The sequence below is a fragment of the Pteropus alecto genome, unplaced genomic scaffold (assembly GCF_000325575.1).
Source record: "Pteropus alecto unplaced genomic scaffold, ASM32557v1 scaffold21, whole genome shotgun sequence".
In the NCBI taxonomy this organism is placed as follows: domain Eukaryota; kingdom Metazoa; phylum Chordata; class Mammalia; order Chiroptera; family Pteropodidae; genus Pteropus; species Pteropus alecto.
Window position 1 is genome coordinate 24,831,883 of NW_006436282.1, and position 24,576 is coordinate 24,856,458.

Here is a 24,576-nt window from a genome sequence, read left to right on the forward strand (position 1 = left end):
AAAATTAATCGAACTGTCATAATAGTAACTCACTGTGGATCATACAGTATATTAAGCACTGTCTCGGATTATCCATTTAACTATCATCAATAACTCTTTAAGATGGGGGTCATTTTTTACTGGTTTTACACATACGAAAATAGGTGAGAAAGGCCATATGATTAGCAAATGTTATAGTAAACACATGACAGGGTAAGCAAGTTGGGTGTTTCTAAGTGAAAATTTGAGTTTCGGATTCATAGAAAACTTAAGAGCAAAAAACCATCATACCCGGAAAGAAGGAAAAACGACAACAACAAAAAAAGCATACCGCTTTTTCCATGAAGTCAAATTCAGGAGCACAGGTATAAATCAAGGTATCGAAATCTGTAAACCTTAAGATTCTGGCGGCTATAAGGTCACTCAGGCGAATCTAGAAGAAAACAGAGTAAAACAAATTAAATTTACACCAATAATTATAGTCAATAACAACTGATTTGATGTGATAGAAATAAAGTCTAAAGAACAGATAAATCCAAGGCATATGGATGGCCCTCAAAGGAAAAAAAATACAGTGAACAATATGTGTTATGTGCTGAATGAAGAAACATGAAAACAAAGAGAAATATCAAGAGAAATGAAAAGTTGAAAGAGGTCAGAAAAAATAAGCAGAGACGATAAAGGGTGAGCTAAAATCAACATTTACTAGGCAGAAACCACCATGCAGTTAATCATGAAATTTTATAATCAGATCACTTATCAAGAAAAAACAATTTCATGTTAAGCCCTTTTATCATATATTGTAAAAACTATGAACAAATTTTCTATGCACTGTCATTTTTACAAAGCCTCATACATTGATTACAATTTTTGGTGCTTCTTGAATTTTTCAGATGTACATTCAAGCCATTAAATATGAGCTATTCTTCATAAGAATTACAACAACTACACCTATTACTTTGCCTTATTTGCTTGATCTCCAGGGCCTTTAAAAAAAACAAACCCAGTGAAGAGCTCCTTTCATCTACTGATTATATATTATCTACTGTTGGCGAGACAATTATTTTCCCACTGCGTTCTCAGAAGGCCAGAAAAAAAGGAAAATATTTGTATGTGAAACCTTAATTCAAAATATTTATAGGGACAGAAATTATTTTATATCAAGATAATATGATTATCTGTGGTTTTCTTCTACTCATGGTTCCCATTATCTATCAGTACCAAGGGTAATTTAGAGTTTCCTTTATTATTCTAATTTAGAATAGGCCTGGTGACCAATAGTAATTTAACTAACACATTTTAGTTTCAAGTCTTTCTCACAACTGTTATATAAAGGAATTCTCTTAAGAGCACCAAGATATGTGTGTGTGTGTGTGTGTGTGTGTGAGATTCGTAAGGAGTTGGGTAACAATGTGAAAAGAGGAAAGAAAGAAAATAATAGACCAACTTAATAGATAAATAATTAACTTAGGAAGCTTAAATAAACTTTACCATAAAATATATACTTCCTATAGAATAAAAGCTGTTATATAAAGGAAGTCTCTTAAGAGCACCAAGATATATGTGTGTGTGTGTGTGTGTGTGTAAGATTCGTAAGGAGTTGGGTAACAATGTGAAAAGAGGAAAGAAAGAAAATAATAGACCAACTTAATAGATAAATAATTAACTTAGGAAGCTTAAATAAACTTTACCATAAAATATATACTTCCTATAGAATAAAAAGTTAAAAACAATAAAAAAGGAAAGAAAACATAAAATGTGCCAAACATACCAGAAAACAGCAGCAACAAATAAGCCTAATAAACCACTATGCGAAGCTGGCAATAAATAGCGAATAAATCCTTTACATTTTGAAATTTTATTTAATATAAACATGTATACAAGCTCAATTCTATTGATCAGTGATGGTACTTGAACTTTTAGAGATTAAGTACTATAATCTCTTGTTAAAGTTGAAGTCACTTCAGCATTAGACAGAGTCCCAACTAGATAGAACCAGATAAGGCAAATATCAGAGTATTACTGTACAACACACTCAAGTATGCTGACATTTAGTACTAAAAATCAGAAGTACATTTCTACACTGATTTTATTCCCCTAAACTAATTTGTTAAGTAGAGACTTATGCTTTGAAAAAAGGGCTATTATTTAGGGCACTAGCTTTAAAACAAAAAGAAACACCACACATGAGGGATAAGTGGTCCATATATTTCCTTGAAGATGAAAAGATAAGAGAACTTATAACGTTCTCTTTTTACATTACAAGAAAAATCTACAAATTTTGAATTACATCTTAATTCCAGCCCCTAATTACAATAAATAAAACTATATTGAGATTTTAAGGGTTTCATATTTCAAAGCTGAGGACGGACTGCATGTATATTAACATCTGCAATAAATGAATAACATTATTTAAACAAAAAATTATTTGTATTTTAATTGAAATATAAACAAATAACTACTTAACATATTACTAATTTTCTTCCTAGAAGGCTACGCTAATACTCATTGATATATTTTTTCTTGGTGGGTTGAAAAGATCATTGAACTCAGGGTTGTAGAACTGACTCTGCCGATAACTGGCTTGGAGATCTTAAAGAAGGGATTTCGCCTCTGTGAAACGTAGAGGTAAAAACAGATGGCTTCAAAGTTTGCATCCAGGTACACATTTGTAGTTTTTATGTTTTAACTAGAAGTACTTACATGGTCTGAAACACCTAGGATTTTAGATGTCAGAAATTTCAAAATGATTGTTCCACACAACCAACCGAAACCTTGAATTAGCTAAAAAATAAATAAAATAGGTAGAAGTCAGGTACTAAAAACTACCCAGTTAAAAGATTCAATTGTAGCAATAAACGACATAGAAAAACTTTAATCAAGTGAAGTGCATTAGTGATGAGGTCTATCACAAAGGATTGTCCTATAGAAAAGTGGATGCACTTGACAAAGGTCGCTCCACCACCTTCTGGCCCCCACAGTTTCAGACGAGAAATCTACTGGAATTCAAATCAGTTTTACCCTATAGGTAATGCATGATTTCTGTCTGCTTTCAAAATTCTTTTTCTTTAGTTTTCAGAAGTTTAACTCTGATGTGTCTTGGCATGGATCTTGTTGGGTTGACCCTACTTGGGATTCACTCAGTTTCTTGACTTTGCAGATTTATGTCTTTTGCCAAATTTAAGAAGTTTTCAGCCATTACCCTTCAAATATTTTTTTCAATCCCACTCTTTTTTTATGGTTTTTTTTTTTTTGTGGAACTTCAATGATACAAATACTGGATCTTTTGTTATTGTCCCACAGGTCCCTAAGCCTGTCTGATTTTTTTCAATCTATTGTTCCGTTGTTATTTCAGTAATTTCTATTGTTCTATCTTCCTTTGGACTGGAATTGAAGCTATATGAAGTTATTTCATAAATATATATTTCATACATATAGAAACATACCCACCTGTGAGTGCACGTACACATACATACAATAAAAGGGTCCAGAGGCAAGGACACACTGGTAGCAATGAGAATACTCAGCACTCAGATCTTGGTTTCTAAATACCATTCTACACTAAAAGGAACTAGAGATCCTAGGGGAGATGGCTGACTCCAGAGCTAGCAAAATACAAGATGAGTCTGCAGTATCTTATTGAGCCATAATGTAAGGAAGTACATAAAGAATTATGAAGACAGTCTAAAACTGATATTTCTGTATGATGTGAGTTTTCCCATATAAATAACAAATTATTCCAGCATCATTCATTGAAAAGTGACCTACAAGGTAATCTCGTAATACTTGCTTTGAATCCAAACATCAACTGGAGAGAACTGACATTATATGGAGTCTTCTCAGGTGTAAACATGGTATATTTTTCCATTATTTTGATGTTATTTATGTCTTATCAATTTAAAAATATTTCTCCCAAGAAAATATTGTATGTATTTTGTTACATTTATTCATAACTATGCATTTTTTCATCCTAATACACATGGCATATTTTCAAAAATGTTTTCTGTTTGTTGTCAGAGAACAGAAAGGTAATTGACTTTTGAATATTAATCTTATATCTAGCCATGCTATTTAATTCTTATAATTTCTAATAATTTGCCTTAAAATCATTTTGTTTTCTATGTCAATATTTTAATGAATTTTGATTTTTTCAATTTTCTTCCTATTTCTGTTATTTACTTTCTTTGTTTAATGTGTTAGCTCAGATCTGTAATAAAATGTGAAGAAACATATTTATCTTGATATTTATTTTAAGTGGACCACTCCAAACACCTGATCTGCAAGACTAACGAATGTTGAAGAAATTCATTGGGTGAAGAAAACCCCCTGCTATTTCTACTGTGCTAAGAGTTTTTATCATAGATGGGGGTTCAAATTTATCAAATTCATGTTTTGCATCTAATGAGATATCATAAGGTATTTTTCTACTGTCCTAATATACACGGCATATTTTCAAAAATGTTTTCTGTTTGTCAGAAAACAGAAAGGTAATCGACTTTTGAATATTAATCTTATATCTGCATCTAATGAGATATCATAAGGTATTTTTCTACTTTATTCTGTTAGTATAATAACTTACACTTACAGATATTCCAGAAACATCTTTGCATTCCTGGGATAAACCCAATTTGATTAGAATACACACACACACACACACACACGTGTGTGTGTATGTATGCATGCATGCATGTATGTACGTATTACGGCTGTTCTTGAGTTCTAATTCTTTTCTTTTATATTTTTATATCCATAAAATATTTTTAACCTAGGTAGAATTTTAAATATATGTTCATGAGTAAGAATAGCCTTTCTCATACTGTCTTTGCCCGATCTTAGTATCTAGCTTTAGATTACCAATGAGGTTGTTTCTCATAAGGATTCTCATCTTTTATGACACAGAGTTCCTGTTGGTGTGTTTGAGTAAATTTCAGCATGAGCTCAATTTATTAATTACCCAGCAACCAAAAACCGGATCTTTCATTAAGAACTAAATTTACTCCTACTAAAGAAAAGTATAAAGAAAATCACCTAAGTCTAAAAGTATTTTGTTCAGGTTTCATGTTATAAATACTTATCTTTGCTATAGATGCATAGAAGCTAAAAAGTGAATATTTAATATCTAGGAAGACAAAAAAAAATTCTTCCAGCTTACCACATGATGGTAAAGAATATTAAAAATAGATTTTAAAAGTCAATCATAAGTGACAATTTTTATGTATTGCTTTACAGCCATTCAATATTAAAAAATAAGAACTTCCTTGTTTTCAAATTTTTCAATTATATAGAGTAGATATATAATATAATCTTTATTCTCCTACCATGAAAGAATTACTTGAAGAACTGAAACAGGTGTTTTTGGAAGAAAAAGTGTTAGTTCACAAAATACCTATGCTTTTTCTTTTTGACTTTAAAAAAAGACTATAAAAAAGGCAGAATATCTTTTGCATTGTTTAGATGACTACCATGATTTGTTTCTCCCTCTTGCAAAAGAATGACTATATCAATTATAGCAGTTTCGAAACAAGCTGAATATTCATTATATCTTGACTTTCCTCTCCTTAGAAGTTTCTTGAAATTCTTGAGTTGAAAGTTTATGTTAACTTTCATTTTTTCCAGTCTAAAACTGAAAATATTTAAAACAATAAATTTTCCTCTGACCACAGCTTTGGCAGAATTCCCTAAATATCTAGAGACTCTGTTCTATTTTTTAATAGTTTGTAATTGAAATTTTGACTTTCTTTTGAGCTCAGTTATTAAATGAAAATCTTTAAATTCTCTACTGATTTCTTGTTTAATCTTTTTTGAAAAACAATCAATACCATTTTTTCTGAAGTAAAAATATCATATATCAGAAAGGTCATGTCAATATCTTAAGCGTACAAATATTTCTACATTTTCGCCATAAAGAATGGGAAAATGCCTCAAGCAACGAGAAACTGGCAATTAATCTCATTTTTTTTCTTTTGTATTCTGAGCAGAAACCTACTTACCTTACCAAAACTTTTCCAGTTTTGCCTAATCAATATGCAATATGTAATCACATAGTTCTTCAATATGACGGCTTTATATTTTAATAGAAATAAATCAAAGACCCGGAGAAAAAGAAAGAATGTCATCTGCCGATAGTATGATGATTAGTAACTGCAGTGCCTATGGAATGATATACTTATTTTACCTGGAAACAAAACCCACAAACATAAAGGTGCAATGGGCCATCCATTGTATATGTGGGAATAAGCCAAACAAAGATCAGGCAGTGTTTAAGATGAAACAGTAAGAGGCTGGGAGATCATAAGGAAAATGTTAAAAGGACAAAAATACTAGAGTCTAAAGTTGGAAGCAGAAGGGAAAATAGATAATGGATGGATGTAGAGAAAAGAAAAAGGGAAAGTGGGGACAGAACTACAAATCTAGTTATTTTGAAGAGAAGATTAGTAAATGTAAAGAGAGGAACTCAAGGTAAATAGAAATAAATGTTAAAAGCAACATAGTCAGGGTATAGTGGAAGGAAAAGCAAAGGAAGACAGGCCTGAGGGTGGTACTAAAATCAATGAATGGATTTCTTAAAAATGACTTGTAGATGTTACTAAGGCCTATTTCCCACCTTAAGCAAGTAGCTATTTATAAGATTTATTAACTCTAAATCAGTCGATTTTGAAGTATATTACCTTATTTAGTTTATAGAAATAATGAGTCTGAAGAAATTGTATTAAAAATGTTGAATCTTACCCAAAAGTTGAGTTCAGATACTCCCAGTCTTTGAATTTTATATCTCTTTAGAATTATCACCTAAAATACATATTATACAATATGAAACAAACAAAATTAACATTTATATTTTATACAAATTATATGTTTCAAAAATTACACTGTCACCCACTTCTATCTTGGCTACTACCAGCCATTTTCCTTCTTAATTGTTGATTTTTCAAATCTGAACATGGTAAAATTTCCTTGGGGTGAGAGCTCAATGTTTTGTGTGCTAAGAAGTTGCCCCCAGAATCAAGTTAATTCCTGAGTTACTTGGGATGTTTTATGCAGGGCAACTTCTCTGAGGAGGTAGGTAGTGTGTGGGTGGTGTCTCCATGCAAGTGTATATGTAAGTTACCCAATCAAATTAGTGGTCTAAGTTAACATGAAAATCCTCTCACACCAAACTCCTAAATATTTTTAAATACTTTTAAAAGTCTAACTGAACTTTTAAGAAAAAAAAAGAACTTCCCAGATGCCAGAGGGAAAAAAGAGATTATAACTATGTGCTGTTATTAAAAAGGAGGGCAGTAGAAAAGGGCTTAGAACTATGAAAGGTAAGAAATTGGGACTGAGACCCATGTACAAAGCCAGTGTCCTCAAAAACCATACCGTCAGTGTTACAAATGGAATGTTTAAGTCCCCCGCCAAATTCAGGTGTTGAAACTCTAACCTCCAATGTGAAATACCAGGGGAGAACCTTTGGGAGTTAACTGGATTCCTAATGAATAGGATTAGAACCCTTATAAGAGATCATCATAAGACTGATGATCTCTCTCTCTCTCTCTCTCTACCATGTGAGGATACAGTGAAAGCATGTGTCTACGAATAAAAAAGAGAGCCCTTGCCAAGAACCTATGCAGCTGGCACTTTGATCTTGAACTTCCCAGCCTCTGGAAATGTGAGAAATAACCCACTCAGTCTATGGTAGTTTTGTTATAGCAGCACCTCTAGCTCCCACTTCCAGTGCCCTTCATTTATGTAGAGCCATAGTGACATCTAACTCATTCCTTCCATCTGAAGGACCTCCTTTAACATTTCTTTTCATGCAAATCTAGTCACGAAGTCTTTATTTTGCCTTCATATTTGAAACATGTTTGCTAGGTATAGAATTGCAGATTGACAGTATTTTTCCTTCAAGTATTTAAAAAATGTTGCTTGACTGTCTAGCTGCTTGCATTTTTTTCTTATGAAAAATCGGATTTTGTTCTTCTATATTTAACATGTCTTATTTATTTGGTCTTCTCTTTATGATGAAAATGAGTTAATCATTTTCATCAAATTTTCACCAAAAAAATCTGGCCATTATTTCTTCAAGTATTTTTCTACTTCTTCCCAACTTCACTCATTTAGACATATACTTTACTTTTCCTATGTGAACTGTAAATGAGGGACTGGAATAACACCATTTTGCAATCCCTGTCAAATTAATGAACCTGGTCCTAAGCATTGATGGCTGCTATTATAAAAAAAGAGGTACCATCATGTGCCTCCTGATGCTAAAGGGATCAAACCTAAACCTGTCCTAGTTTTGAATCAACTATTACCATAAATACAGAAGACAAAGGAAGATGTAAAGCTATACCATGAGAATTCAAAGAGCAAAATCTAAACCACATAATCCACTATATGTTCAATGACCCAGACAATGAAAAAATACATTTCGTGGGCATGGAAACAGGCAGATATATAGAAAACCTGTATAAAAATAGAAAGTTAAGTGATTAAACTAGGAGTGATTACCAGAGTCAAGGCAGTCATTGTTGTTTTAGAGGATGGTTGGAAAAGTTCTGATTTGGACTTGATGGCAGTTTAAGTATATTTGCCAAATAACAAATAACTAAGTACTTATTAGCACTAGTCAGTACTGTCAGCACATAAAAAATTTGTTTTATACAGTCATTCTGTATCTGTGTATATTTCAAAATAAAATAATTTTCCTAAAAAGAGGTGGATGAGCACACTATTACAAGTCCACACTACCTTATAATGCAGAAAAACTCTGACAAAATGTTGAAAAGAAAAAACCCTAGGTTTTTTTTTTAGAGAGAGATAGAGGAGGGGAAAAAAAGTGGAAAGCGAAAATGTTAAAACATAAGAGCAAGCCGAAAAGATTCAATCAATGCACCATACATGGAAAAGTGCTATAATCTGATATTACTGTGGTTGGTATCATTTCTAATCATTGTAGAAAGAGCACATCCCAGAACTATTCCATTATAGGTTTTAGTTTATGAATATCAGAAGTGTGACTATAAAGTAATAAAACTAATTTACTGAACCATCGTTCCAAATATATATCTAAATGAGTTAGTCAATGAAAGTAAGTCACATGAGGAGACTATACACTTATTCCAATTATGTTGCCATTGCTCAAAACAGTTTAGAACTTCTTTGTCTAAACTACCTTCAAACATAATTTAGTTATGGGTGCAAGAAAATAGGTCTTATTACTTTAATGTCACACCATATTTTGATCCAGATCTGTAGTACCCAGCCCAATCACCCACCTTATTCACAAGACTTTAGTCGTTTCCAAAAATCAAATCCACCCTTGAAAGACGAAGATTTGCCACCACTGAGGATATTCAAAAGAATGTGCCACAGTCTGTGAAGGCAATTCAGAGGAGTTCCAAAAATGTTTTTGAGCAATGGCAGTGTCACTGCAATAAGGATTTAGCCTACTGAAGTGACTCAGAAGGAAATAACTAATTTTGGTCATAAATTACAGCATATTTTAAAAGTAAATCTTACTATCTTATAATTGTTTTTTAAAATATTTACTTGGGCATTGCCTTAAAAAGTAGACTTTGTACTACATTTTTTTCAAGGATGAAACAGAGAATAGGTGTTATTTGGGAAAAACTTTTTCATGTGAATAATAACCAGGAAAGGGCCCTATTTATTCTTCTAAACTTGTATCAGGTGGATTAAACCTGCTATTTGACAGGTTAAAGAAAATCTTCTTGAGCCTAACAGACACTTACCCATGTCATTAACAAAGACGAAGAATAATAAGAAGATAAATACATTGGATTTCCAAACATCAACACAAAACAAAGGAGAACTGAAATCTGAAAATTGAAGAAAAGAAATGCATGTTTTATTATTATTAGATATATAGCATAATGCATACTTTGTCTATAGGCATACAGAGATTTCTAATACAAACTTTATTTGTATAAATAAGATTAATAAATAGATCTTGGCCATTTGATAATAGAACTTCGACACACTGATAGGTTCTAACTATTTTCAACACCATAAATTCTATATGAGGAATTTAATTTTTTCTATCTGCTACTTGGTATAAATGAAGTGGGAAAAAATATTATTTCTATTAATTCAATAATGAAGTGATATAATGATAAAGACTTAGTTATAAGTATTAATTTTTAATCTTATATTTGTTGGACTACTTGAGGATTTCTATCATCAACGAAGCTTCATTTTAAGATGTTATCTAGAAGACATTTATTTTTATGTACTTAGGGAGATGTATTTAGAAACTAAGATTAAAACAAAAATGCAAAAATATAAAATTTACAGAGTGCTATGCTCATGCACAATGTTATAAATTTCAGGTCTGAGAGAGAAAAGGAAGTTTCAAAAATAGCGACAACAATAATAAATAAAGCATAAAAATAAAAAAGTTTCAGAGTGAAAGACCATCTATACTATAGTCGAAAGGATGTGTGATAATATGGTATCTATAATGCACCTTTCCTGTTTTCCTTCTACATAGTATCAAAATCATATGCATTAAACGCTACCTGAGAGAAGGGGCCCCATAAAACAGAATAAATTCTATTTTATAAACCCTAAGATCTTATTTTAATATTTGACTAATAAATACAAAAAAAATGTTACCATGTTCATATAAATGATCTTCTGAAATTTGCTTGGCTCAATGTACCCCACGACGTACATGGGAAACAATGAGGCTATCTGAAATAAAAAAAAAAAAAATACAAAAAAAAAAGCCAAAGTGAATACGAATGTAGACAACAAACACTTCATTACTCATAAGCAAAGTGAATGTAAGGGGAGAGTTTCATTTCTAATAATGATAGCTGAAGTAATTTCAATCACCTTTTTATTGAGAACTAGAATAGCTAGGGAGAATAATTGTGTTAAGCCACAGATTACTAACAAGGCAAAAAAGTATTAGGTAGCAAAAACCAGAGAAAAGAGGGAAATCTGCAGGGATGAGCATGACATTTTGAACCACTTTTCTCCCAAAAGCGTCCACCAATTCCAACGGTAGCAGGCGCCTGCGAGTTGAGTGAGATTCTCACAGACGCAGCAGGGAGGGCAAATGTAGAAGGAGATCCCTGATAAATCCTGAGGCTTCAAAGGAGTTTACTGTATGACAGAATCAGAAATCAAGCAGCCTCCAGGAAAGTTAAAGCCCACCTTCGAAGTATCTCATTCTCTGGTTGCATGAGGGTGATTCAAGATTGTTAGTACCTTTATTTGTCTGCTGGAAGCAAATTTAACCTTCTCTGGAAGATGTAAATATCAACCTCGTCTCAAATTAACTATACAGTTGTTCATGTACAATGTTCAACGTCACAACAAAACTAACTACATATAGGACGAGATAAGAAATTATCGCAAACACAACAGAAACAGATACATAAAGAATCTAGTTCAGGAGTCAGCAAACTTCTTTATGTAAAAAGCCAGATAATTATTATGTTACACTTTGTGGGCCACATATAGTCTCTATTGTATACCATAAGTCTTCACTTAACATCGTCAATAGGTTCTGTGACTTTAAGCAAAACGACATATAATGAAAACAATTTTACCATAGGCTAATTGATATAAACAAGAGGTAAGTTCTTATGGAATCTCATCAATGTTATAATAAAGCAAAATTGAATGAAATGACATTATTCAAGGACCTGATGATTATTCTTGTATTTTTTTAAACGATACTTTAAAAATGTAAAAACCACTCCTAGTTCGCAAGTCATTCAAAAACGTATCTGGGATCATGAGACATAGACCTTACATTTAACAAGTGCAGGGAAGTAACAGGTAGAATTGGAAATTCCAGGAGACAACTGGACACCGTAAAGAAAGAACCAAATTGAAAATGTACAACTAGATATTTCAATGACTGATATTAAGAAGTCAAAGATGAGTTTAACAGCAGGTTAAACATAGTCAGACAAAGAAGTGACAAACTGAAAGATAAGTCAGAAGAAAATATCTAAAAGAAAGCATAAAATGACAAAGGGATGAAAAATATATGAAAGAACATGAGAGATATAGAGCATATAGTGTAAAGATCTAATATATTTTACTTTACATCTCAGAAAGGGATAAGAAAATTAAGTAAAAACTATATTTAAAGAGATTTTATCTGAGAAGTTCCCCAAATTTATATAAGAAATTAAGCACTGATTCACAAACTATTACAAACCCCCAGCAAGGGATAAGTTAAAACAAACAAACCTGACCACACTTGAGCATATCATTGTAAAAACTGCTCAAAGCAAAGAGAAAACTCTTAAAAAGAGATAACCGATTTTAAGACTGACTATAAAGCTGCAATAATCAAAACAGCATGGTATTGGCGAAATAACAGACAGTTGATCAATGGAATAAAATAGAGTCCAGAAACAGCTCCGCACAGTTACAGGCAACCGAGCTTTGATAAAGGAGCAAAGGTAATTCAATGGAGAACGATAGCCTTTTTAACAAATAGTGCTGGAACACTCGGACATCCATGCACAAAATAATGAATCTAGGTCTCCTAGATGTTATACATTTCAAAAAAAATCAACTCAAAATGTAAATGTAGAACATAAGCTACAAAAGTTCTACAAGATAACACAGGAGAAAATTTAGGTGAACTTGTTTGAGGATGAGTTTTTAGATATAACATCAAAAGCAGGATCCATGAAAGAAAAAAATGACAAATTAGAATTCTTTATAATTAAAAACTTCAGCTCTGCAAAAGATACTATTAAGGAAATTACAAGGCAAGCCAGAAACTGCAAGAAAATCCTTGCAAAACCCATATCTGACCAAGGTCTGGTATGCAAAATATACTAAGAACTCTTAATAGAACTACCATATGATCGAGCGACCCCACCTTTGGGTATGTATACAAAGAAAATGAAAATAATATCGAAGAGACATCTGCACTTCCATGCTTACTGCATTATTCACAATAGCCAAGTGTCTGTTAATGAATGAATAAAGAAGATGTGATATAGGTATATGAATTTTATTCAGCAATGAGAATAAAGGCAATCAACACATGGTGGACCTTGAGGGCATTATGCTAAGTGAGAATAGTCAGACAGCGGAAGACAAATACTGTATGATCTCACTTATAAAGACTCTGAAAAAGTCTAACTGGTAGAAACAGAGAGTCAAATGGTGGTGACTAGGGGCTGGGGACTGGGGGAATACGAGAAATGCTGTTTAAGGACACACATTTGCAACTAGATGAGTAAGTTCAGGAGATCTAATGCACAACATACTGATTATAGTCAGAACTGTATTATATACTTTAAAGTTGCTAAGAGATTAGCTCTTAAATGTTCTCACCACAAGAAAGAAATAATAATTATGTGACCTGATATCTGGTGGTAATCATATCACAATATAACAATGTATAATCAACAGGCTGTACATTTTAAACTTAAATAATGTGACATGTCAATTATATCTCAATTAAAAAGAAAAAAAAAGAACACTAAAAGCCTAGCACACCTTTTGAGTGGGTAGAAATCGTTAAAGCAATATCAAAATTACCATAGAGCTATTTAAACAGTTTCATCAGCACCACTGGATTACTAAATCTGCTTGTCACAGGATGTGATATGCATGAGAAATCTATTATGCTAGGGTGGCATGTGCAAATAATAAAAAACAGAAAATTTCTGTGTTATACCTGAAAGGACCAATTATAAGGAAGTAAAGCAGAGGGAATATTTTAAACAAGCTTTAAACATGCAGCACCAATTAAGTTGAGGTTATAATTTCATTATTTTTAGACAAATGACAGCACAAGCCTTCATGGCAGAATTTCTCACTGCCAATAAAGAACATAATTATTATCAGTGTTTATTTGCTAGCTAGAAAGGAGTTCTAATGGGAAATCTTAATACTATGAAATTTCATCATAATTGACTTCTTACTCTCTGCTTCCCCAGCTCAGTTTCTTACTATTAATTACTTAGTTGTTTGGGGAACAGGATATGGTCTCAATTAACTTAAGTAATATCATGATTAAAGATCTGAGAAATGGTGTCCTGTGCGATTCTGCTCTTCAGACAAAAAGTCAATATTTAACTGGATTAAGCAGAAACTCCCTACCATGAAGAATAGAAATGGCTCTTATTATGTTGTATAGCTTGGCACCCAAAATAATCTGTACGGTAAAAGAAAATCTACAGGCAGATTTATAACGATCATTTCAAATACCTACAAGAAAAATCGTGAATTTAAATAATAGGAAAAAGTCTTTTGCTTGTTGACCATTAATATCTGCCTAACTAACCAATACACTAACAGAATGTAGAATTATATAGTTGTTGTTGTTTTCTTAAATCACACATACACGTAAACTTTATAATTACTCCATATATTGAAAATCTATTAGGGCACAAATATAATCACATTTTAAAATGTATATAGAAACAACCAAGTACACCTTGCATTAAACTTAGACTAGTTTAAAATCATCTTACCTGTGTAAAAAGTATAAACTGAGCAAACTGCCAAGGAAGCATAAAGGCGACATTGGAGAGACACAGTGCCATAAAATGCCTTCTATTATTGTTCGAGGTCCTTAAGGGAGAGAATTGACACCCATCAGTTCTACCATAAAAGCCTATTACACTAAGCAAAAGAGGCCAATCGCAAAATGACCAAACCTAATGATCCCCTTATCTTTAAGATGACAAAATACAGTTAACTTTTAAAAGCTCATTAAAATAACTTAAAATACTATTTGGACTATACGAATGCTCAGCATAAAACAACCAATATTAGAGCTTTAAATAAAATATGATACCTAGTTTATCAGTAAATAAAATATTTTAAACAAAAAATTTTATTTTCCTCTAACCAAGCATGACGTTAGAAATTTAATACTCCAGCAAGAAGGTCAGAAAATGGAATGGGAATGGACTCTTCACACCTCAAGATGTTTACCCTATGTGAGCAGCAGCATCTTTTATATACTATTGTTTTTATGTTTTAAAAAGCAGCAGAGAGAAGTATAAGTGCTGGCAAAGTAATAAGTTAACGAGTATGAGGAAGTTTTAAAAAAGATTTTAAATGACTTAAAAAGCATAATTATGGAATACAGTCGAACTACTGCAAATTAAAGTTTAAAATGACCATTTTACAATTATGAAACATATCAGCAACTAACACTTTTTACCACAGAAGACTTTAGTATCTTTTAGAATACAAAAAGAGAAATGCAAACATTTTGCATAAATAAAAAAACTATATTTTTTGCAAAGGTTATATTGGATTTTGATAAATCCTTGTACTATGGTACATAAATTTTCAAAAGCAAGATTTTAAATGTTCATATCGTTTAACAATATATATTCACAAAATATATTCATTAAGTACTCAAGTTATTTTATATTTATCAAACAAAAATTACTTTTGTTAAAGGTACAGAATATATACAGCATATGCATTCAAGGATATAATCCTAAATGTTCTAATCAACACATTTCATTCCATGAAACCCTGATTCTTCAGACTAATATCATTTCAGAAAATAAAAATAAGTAATAAACCATCTTTATAGGAGTTTAGGTGGGAATATTTGAGAGAAAGTAAAGCGCAGGGCAAAGATATAAAAATCTGAATGGAGAACAGAGTCCCAAATCCAAATTCAACCCCAGAATAAACTTATCACGTAGGAAACAAATCAGGAGTTAGTCTGCTCCTTTCTCGGGGTTGGTAGCCGCCCAGCAGGCCACTATTTACCTTCAAGCTAACATACAAGAGCTTTAAACATTGCCGGACAGCACGCTAAGTGGTCTGTGGTTCAAGAGATAAATACGGCAAGGTCCCTGTTTCCAGTGGTATTTTAATATATGGAGTATATATGCAGACATTTGCGCATGTGTGTGTGATTAACAGATTTTTTTTAAGAAAGACTTGTACACAAGTGATTTCGATCTGACAGGTCCTATAAGTGAAGTGTGAGGTTCCTGGGGGTTCGGAGAAGATGGTGATCACTATTTCCTTCAGTGAGAGAGTTCACTAACATTTACGAAACTTATTTCTACGATATTTATGGCATTCTGCTATTTTTTGTTGTCGCTGTTTTCTAGACTTCTTCAATTTCTGAGGCTTATAAAATTAATTCCAACAACAACAAAAAAAAGAAAAGTAAAAGTGTCCAAGAAAAGTGGCTGAGATGAAACTGGTCAAACTGCTAGAAACATCAGTTGTTCAGAAATTTTCCTAAATATATGAATATATATACTCCTGACCTAGCATTTTCCAAATTCATTGTGCATAGGAGACTTTTTTTCATGGAATATACATTAATGCTCCACCAAAACCACAGACTGGAAAAGAATGAGTCAGAGGACATAAGCTTTGAGGGGGGAAAAAAAAGTTTCTTAAAAAAGTTTGAATCTTTACCAAGTGTATATGTACAGTTATATTCTGATTCATTAAAACAAAATGTACTTATCATATGATAAAATTTATGTATCATTAAAACCTGTAGCCTGGACTCCAAAGAGGAAAAAAATTTTACATAGTATTTTAGATTATTTTCTTAACCAGATATTCAATCTATTTTAAAAGTAACTTAAAAAAAAGCACCTGAATGTGGTAATTATATGTTGAAGTATATTTTAAGAAATGTAACTTATATTTATTTAGATTTGTCTCATAAACAAAAATTACCTGAGTATTAAAGTTAAAACGAACATCTGAAGTACAAGAAATGGATATGAAAAACTTTCCCGGAGAGGCGGTGTCCACATCACGCGAGTAGCCTGAAGTCAATAAAAAGCTTACTTCACTTTACGTTCTATTGGAATAAACATTATTAATCTAAAAATCATGCATGGGCTGGTTTTAATCATGTTCAGACTAGGCTCGTTCCCTTCTGAATGCCTCACAAAGCTTCTCAGTTTTTGGAATTCTCTTTCCAGGCACATAGCCATTAGGTAGAGAGCCGCTAACTAGCAAGTCCAGAGAGAAGTGAAAGATACATCCGGCCACACGTTAGGAAACAGGAAGGACAAACGAGATGGTGGGTACCGGAAGGACAAACAAGATGGTGGGTACAGGAATAGTCAGGATTCTGGGTCTGAAAAACCGGACTTACATTTCAGCTCTGCAGTGACAACCCTGGCGTCCCAAGGCTTTGAGATGTATACATGCCCCCCAAAATATCTAAACAAATGTCATCTAGGACATTCACAAACACCAAGAGGGTTTATAGAAGATGAATTTAATTAGACACACATTACAGATAATTAAGATTTGTCTCTGAATTTGTGAAGTAGACTTTCGAAAGAGTTACCTATAAATTTCTAAAATAACTAAAAGTATTTGGGAATCACTAATGTGATGCTTATAATAAAAGTGTTAATTAAATTTTTGTATAGACTTTAAAACTACTTATAAGACATGAGTGGGAATATTATAAAAGTTTCATATCAAGAATTCTAAAATTCTAAAAAGAGTTTAAACTCTAGCAAGAGTCTTAAAAGTTATTGCTCCTCTTCCAAGCAACCAAAATTATAAGCCTTGTAAGATAAATTATGGTATATATAAAAAAAGTCAAGTCTTAAAGCCACTCGTCTGGCATACTTCAAAGTAAAGTCTTTGTCTTTACATCAACACGTGGGTGAATGACGATGCATTTGTTTGCTTTAATATATTTATGATACCCATGCATAATTTTTATGATTCCCTTGTCTAACAGATTTTTTAAATTAACGAACTATCTACCTTTCACAATAGCAATGAAAAAAGATTCTAATCTAAATAAGCTGTGCCATATTACATATTTTGCTTCCAAAAACTGGCAGATTCTCTCACTTTTCACTGTAATCAGCCTTGGCATCGAGCAGAGTGTGGCACATATGATGTACTCGGTATTTCGTTGGGTGAATTTATCCTATTGTACATAAGTTTCTTGAGCTCTTTTATAGTGGCCCATGTCACAGGGGGCTGAATTATTAAGTTAATTTCTATTTTAATTCAGCATTTTGTGGTACTGAAAAGGCAACATGATGTAACAGAAAGAATTGAGGCTTTAGAGCCAGGCAGATGTCAAATGGGAAACCCGGCTTCGTCATGTAGTGAATGTGAAATCTTGGCTAAGTAACTTAACCTCTCTAAATTTCAATGTCATAGCTTCTACTGTGAGGATTACAACCACCTCCCATACGTGTTTGACAGGAGTAAATGAGATAATGCATATAAAGTGCCTCAACTCAACAAGCACAGAATTTCCTTTTTCTACCAAAAAGGTTCCTATACAGCCCCTTCTATTTCTTAAAAATTACTCTCTAGAAAACAAACCTCTCCATGGTTGAAAAAGTAGCATAATACTGTAATTAGACCTCCAAGTTGAGTCCCACTGTAAAAACAAAGTATATGATCATAATTCATACAAAATAGTGTTTTTCATAACATTTAAAATGTCATACATAGTATTACCATATAATAGTAAAAATTTCAGAAGTACCCATCCATGTAGTTATGTTTTAATCTTAAATGTACAAGCATACAAAGTATATATAATCTGAATTTTATAATTTATTATGTTTAAAATATTTTCTAAATAAAGTATATAAGATGTGAACATAAGATAATATTTGACAAACAAGCCAGCAAGCACTTCAGAGTCTATATCGCATTCTTTGAATATTCGGAACGAAGGCAAATAATTCTCTTTTGAAATTGGATTTCGGTGACTAAGAGATGAAGACAAGAGTATAAAAGTTTCATTTAGCAGTAACTTTGAACTGTCTAAACTACTGCAAGTATTCTGTTCTTGTGTCCTAAAGAAACAATGTAGAATACAAAATCAGATCAAGGAAGAACCATTTCTTAAAGCTGCCTTTTCTCCGTATGTTGTCCATCACTTGTATCCACATTTGGAAGAAAATAAATATGGTTGAATGATTTAAAAAAAAAAAAAAAAAAAGCAATGAACTTAAAAAACAAAAGAAGCAGAGGAAAGCTAATGAGAAGTGATTTATTACTACTAATAAATTTTCACTAAAGGAAATTCAAAGAATGCATTTTGAAAAGTAAGAAATTGAGAAGGAATGTGTGAGAAGAACAAATACTGCATATAGAAACTTAGGAACATGTGGATAACTTGAAGCAAGATTTGACAACATAAACCATAAAATAAAAACAAAAAATAATGACTTGACCGATGTGGAGAGGTAATAGGAGCACCAAGCTGTGGTAATAATTATAAGAGGGAGGGGCTATTTTGAGCAAGGTGTTCTTTAACATTTTATCATTCACCAAAAGAATAGAAATGGAATATTAACTTTCCAAGTTAGTACCAGTGGGGGAGGCTATGGTAAGAAATACAAAATACCCCCACAAATTCCTATTTCTTTTCTCATAGGCCATAGTCTCCAATATCCTCACAGTTTTAATGAACTTTTGTAGCCAACATTTGTTATATCAACATATCCTTCTTAAAGACGGAAGCTTAATAATGTATTTGTCTATACAGACACAAACCCTATTTATTGTAAACTCAATAAAATACTTATTGAAAGATTGAATCTAGACTTTTAACTTTAAATGTTGTACAGTTCAACGATAATATTGTAAAGAAAACTGATGATTCAGTTGTATGCTGCTGTAAGAAACAGAAAATCTGACAAAAGTGGCTTAAATGATATGGATGTTTATTATATCATTCAATAAGACAATGAAAGATAAGTGTCTGTTGTCATTGGTTCAGTGGCACAGAGCTGTGAAGGCCCACAAACGTGCTAAGTTTCTGGCCTTTCCCTCAGGGTCTCAAGATGACTGCAGCTGCTCCAGGTATCACATCCAAGTGAAAACAGGAAAAAACAGAGAAGGGGCAGCTGAATCTATCTTTTTGTGGGAAAGGCAACTGCTTTACTGGGTGTAACCAAGGTTGATTTCACCTTATTTTTCACTGAAAAAGCTAATTCCTATGGCTATCCCAGGTTCAAGAGAGGGTGGGAAGCAGGATACAGTTGACCCTTGAACAACATGGGTCTGAACTGCATGGGTTCTCTTACATGTGGATTTTTTCAATAAATACTATAAATGTATTTTATTAATAATATTTTATTTTTTCTAGTTGGCTTTATTATAAGAACACAGCATATTTTATATTATATGTATATATCATACAAAATATGTATTAAGCAACTGTTTATGTTATCGTAAGGCTTCTGGTCACCAGCAGGCTATTAGGAGTCAAGTTTTGAAGGAGTCAAAAGTTGCATGTGGATTCTCAACTATGTGGGGGATCAACGCCTCTAACCCCTACATTGTTCAAGGGTCAACTATATATGACGGTCATAGTTAACTTCAACCTGTCACCTGAGATTGAGCACTGCTACCCAAAACAAAGTGTAATACTGTCGTCAAGAAAGACAAATATAAGTAACATCCATTTTCTTTTACTGCTGTCTTAATTTCACATGTACAGAGACTGAAATTAGAAATAATCAGCTACTAATGCCAACCATAGATCCTCTCTAATAATCTTACATATGACCAAGAGGTATTTTCATTAAAAATTTTGTTAAGGAATCTTAATTAGCTAAAAAAAAAAAAATCCCCACAAGGATAAAAGGAAGGCCTTTATGATATTATTTTAGTGACAGCTCATTTCTGGTTGCATGATACTGAATAAGATTCTGAAATATATAAAGAAAATCTACAAACTTTCCTACTGTTAATCAATTAATCTCACTAAGTATCATCTTTATATAATCAACAAATGTCAGCCAGTCCTTATAACTCCACTGAAAGATCGTTTAATACAGCAGTCTTACCTCAGGAATGAACCATATATGAAGAACAATCCCATCATTATTCCATTTAAAATAAAAATCACACCAACATAAAAGCAAGCAGGGTCTCCCAATCCTTTAAAAAACACAGAGTATTCAGTATTTAATGAATAAATGGCAATACAGCAATTCAACAAAATTATCTCAGTGTTTGTAAGCAAGAGCTCATGAATTTGCTGAAAGCATTTGCTTGTCAGATTGCTATTCTATTAAACAGTTACATCAGGACTTCCCCTTTCATGAGATATTATTAGGTACTTTCACATTTTATACTTTATTGCGGTTACATTTACACTTTCTCGACTTAAGTATTATCATACTGCAATAATTAGTTGGTGCTTCACTTTATATCAGATGCTACTACTGCTCAGTGTCTAGAACTGTCTGTACAGTCACTTCGTAAGTTACAAAAGAAAATCCATTATATTATTTTTATATTTTGCTGGCTCTCAGGTGAGTAAAATGTGGCACCAGAACTCAAAGATCGGTTTTAGTCTATATGAGATAATCTAGTTATTTCATCCACTATTAGGTATAGCCAGCACCTTACTACTTAAATCCCGTGTATAAGACTAAATATATATATTCACATATATATACACATACATATATATATTTGTATAAAGACTATTTATATATTAACACACAGTCTACTAGGTGCTTTACAGCCTTCATCTCACATAATTATCGAAACAAATCTAAGGTTAGGTGGTGCGAAAACACTTTTTTTAATGGTCGAGAAAACAGAGCTGAGAAAATTTAAGTAACTTGCCCCAAATTCTTCAGTTATCGAGTTATCAAAGTCATTGGTGGAGCCAAGAACGGAAGGTCGGCCTTTTTGATTCCTTCTCCTTCTCTGAGCGTTCCTTTCCAGTCTGTCCTAATAACTCCTCGCCCTCTGCACACCCGCCTCAAGGCCGGGCCACCTCAGGCTCTGTCCTGTCCCCTCTCCTTTTCTCAGTCCAAATATTCTTCCAGGAAATTCCACCACTTCCATGGCTCCAGTTAGCGTCTACAGACAGATGACTCCTAATTTTATATTCAGCCCAGAATGTTTTTCTTATTCCTATACGTGCACATGCAGGTGGTCACTTGACATGTCCACTTTGAGCTGTCGCAGGTACTTGAAACTCGTGTAGCCAGTCAAACCTGCTACTTTAAAAATTTTTTTTTAGCATTCAAAGGGCCTCAAGACAGAAACCAGTGTTACAAGACTTGGCTCTCCTCCTCCTCTCTCATCAACCAGTTAGCAAATCTCATTAATTCCGCTTCCAAAATAACGTTCGAACCCATGCATTTCCCAGTTATCTTTCATTCAGTCTCATCTGCTGACAGCGTAACAGTCTCCTGCCTGGCCTCACCGAACCCACTTCTGTCCTTTACTAATATCTTTTCCACAGGAGGGAAAATAATGCCAAAATAATGTTTTAAAACTGCGAATCTGACCCTGCTTACATTTCCAGCACCGTTTCATACCATTTTTTCTTCTCTCTCTGCTCCAGAAGTCTAGCTTTCTCTCAGTTCTCTCTTGCCTCAGAAATTTTGAATTTGTTGGTCCCTGTTCTTGAAATACTCCTTACTCTTAACTTGAGCAAACTTATTTTCTTATTTGTAATATGCGTCAGTTATAACCGCTAACATAGTTCGTATTTGTAAATTCTATGAAGGTAAAGCTCCATGTCTACCTGGTTCACCTTTGGGTCCCGGGTGCCAATGCTAACCTATCACTTAGTGGCAAGTTAATAAATATCATATGCATACATATATAAGGTGATTTTTCCATCTCTCAGAACAGGTTATACCTTCTAAGCTGACTGAGTCACTCCAGTCTCTCATGTTATAAGGCATTTTCTCCTTTCCTATCCTTGGCACAAAAAAAGTCTAATTATGCCTCCAAAATCCTCTAACGATACCATTTTAGATGTTATAAACATCACTTAAAGGAATCAGTAAAAATGTAAGGGAAATATGAAAATACAGATTTAGTATATATTCTGAGAGTTGATTGTTACTGTGAATAAGTCTATAAAAATATATTTATAAAATACACTGAAAAAAATATACTGAGTAGTCATGTTGTGGAAAAAATGAAAAAAAAACAGAGAATAAAATAACTGTGTAAATGTTATGCAAGTAGATATATGCGACTTTGAATAAGAGTATCAAGGGACAGCATAATACCTAAATCTAAGTATTTTAAAAAGTGCTAAAAAGTGCTAGAGTACTAAATTTCAAGCATCGTAAGTAGCAGTGACAATAACAGATCCTGGAAAACTGTTAGATGATTCCAAAAATGGTTCCTTGACAAAGATAACAATATAGAAGGTGTATATTAAGAGTGTGAAGTATTTCTAAATCAATCTATTATTGTATATCTAATTTTAAATATGTTTCCACAACTAAATTTTCACATTAACTATTACAAGTAGATATCTGACTGTTTAATCCACACCCCCAAATTTATATATTCAAGCTACCCCAAAACTTTTTTCTATCTCATTCTGAAATATTTAGGATTGCCCTACACTGAGGCATATTACCCCTCAAACAGAAATGAATACTTGTATTTTAGTAAGAACATAGCCTTCTCAGAAAATTACTTTAAAGGTAAATACACTTTTAAGTGAATCAGTTGTAGAGTGTTTTAAAATATTCAATCACTAGTTTACAATAATTCTTAAAATAAGTTATAACATATTTATGTAAACATTAATGACAACACAGCAGTATTTTAGGGGAAAAAAAAACATGCCTTCACAGCTTTGAACTTCATTTAGAGGTTCTACTCTGGTGACATTCCAGCAGGTCTTAGTTTCGAGCCCAAATAAATTCATTATTCCCACAAGTGTACGATACCAGAAGGCTATAATCACCTACAAAAGATAAAAACAGGAGAGATAGTGGAGGAAAATACATTATCTTCATAATACCAATTTTTTTAAAATCCATTTCATGATGGTTGCCTTTGACATTATGAACTTTTACAAATGTATTTAAGTCATTTCATTTGGGAAACAGTTGTTTGAAAATTATATAAATACACAGACACAGTATCGACTAAGTTGTATATCACTGAGTAATGCACATCGATAAAAATTTATGTTGTGATCATTATCTCTGTAATATACTCTTATAATCAACTCTGTAATATAAATAAGAGTAACTATAAAATCAAGTCCTAAAGTATATGTTAAAACAAAATGATAATAGCAAAATACAAAAATTGACAGAAATATTTCATAACATGTGATCTAGGTCCCTGATTTATTTTCTTCATTGTCTAAAAAATATAAAACCAACTGCATATGGAATAATAGCTCCTGTGCCCACTAAAACTCTAACCAAACAGATTAAATATAACCAATTCTTCCCAATCTGCAATCCACTTTTAAAATTTTAAAGACAAGGGAAAAGAACAATAACAAAAAAATTAGCAACAAAATTCTCATGGCTGAGAGATTAAAAAATATATAATTTTATAGATTTGGGGAAAAAATACAAAGAAAAAAGTTAAAAAATAGAGTACAAAGTAAAAGTAAAAACTACCTAGAGCTAACTACTTGTACTATTTTGGTAATCACCCTTCCAGTCTCTCCTTTAACAGTATCCTAAACATCTATATCCAAAAAGAATAGATTTACTATTTTATAACTTAATTTTATAAAATTGACATTCTGCTAAATTTATCATTTTTACCATTGTGTGTTTATCATACATGTACAAAACATTACCCCATTAAATGTATGTGTTAAATCTAGAATTACACCCCTTTCTGGGTCATAGCTTGATATAGTAGAAA

At 32.5% G+C, this 24,576-nt stretch overlaps 1 protein-coding gene across 1 annotated transcript in view; it reads right to left on the reverse strand.

The window, feature by feature from the left end:
- DPY19L2 (dpy-19 like 2) overlaps positions 1-24,576 on the reverse strand; it is a 66,344-nt gene that overhangs the window by 24,715 nt on the left and 17,053 nt on the right. The window contains exons 5-14 of the mRNA XM_006912057.1: positions 23,530-23,650; positions 20,760-20,853; positions 18,277-18,334; positions 16,645-16,736; positions 14,445-14,544; positions 10,600-10,677; positions 9,717-9,803; positions 6,709-6,768; positions 2,683-2,763; positions 311-412 (exon numbers count right to left, since the gene is read on the reverse strand). Coding sequence (XP_006912119.1) covers positions 311-412; positions 2,683-2,763; positions 6,709-6,768; positions 9,717-9,803; positions 10,600-10,677; positions 14,445-14,544; positions 16,645-16,736; positions 18,277-18,334; positions 20,760-20,853; positions 23,530-23,650 — 873 coding nt within the window. The remainder of the gene's footprint in view (positions 1-310; positions 413-2,682; positions 2,764-6,708; positions 6,769-9,716; positions 9,804-10,599; positions 10,678-14,444; positions 14,545-16,644; positions 16,737-18,276; positions 18,335-20,759; positions 20,854-23,529; positions 23,651-24,576) is intronic.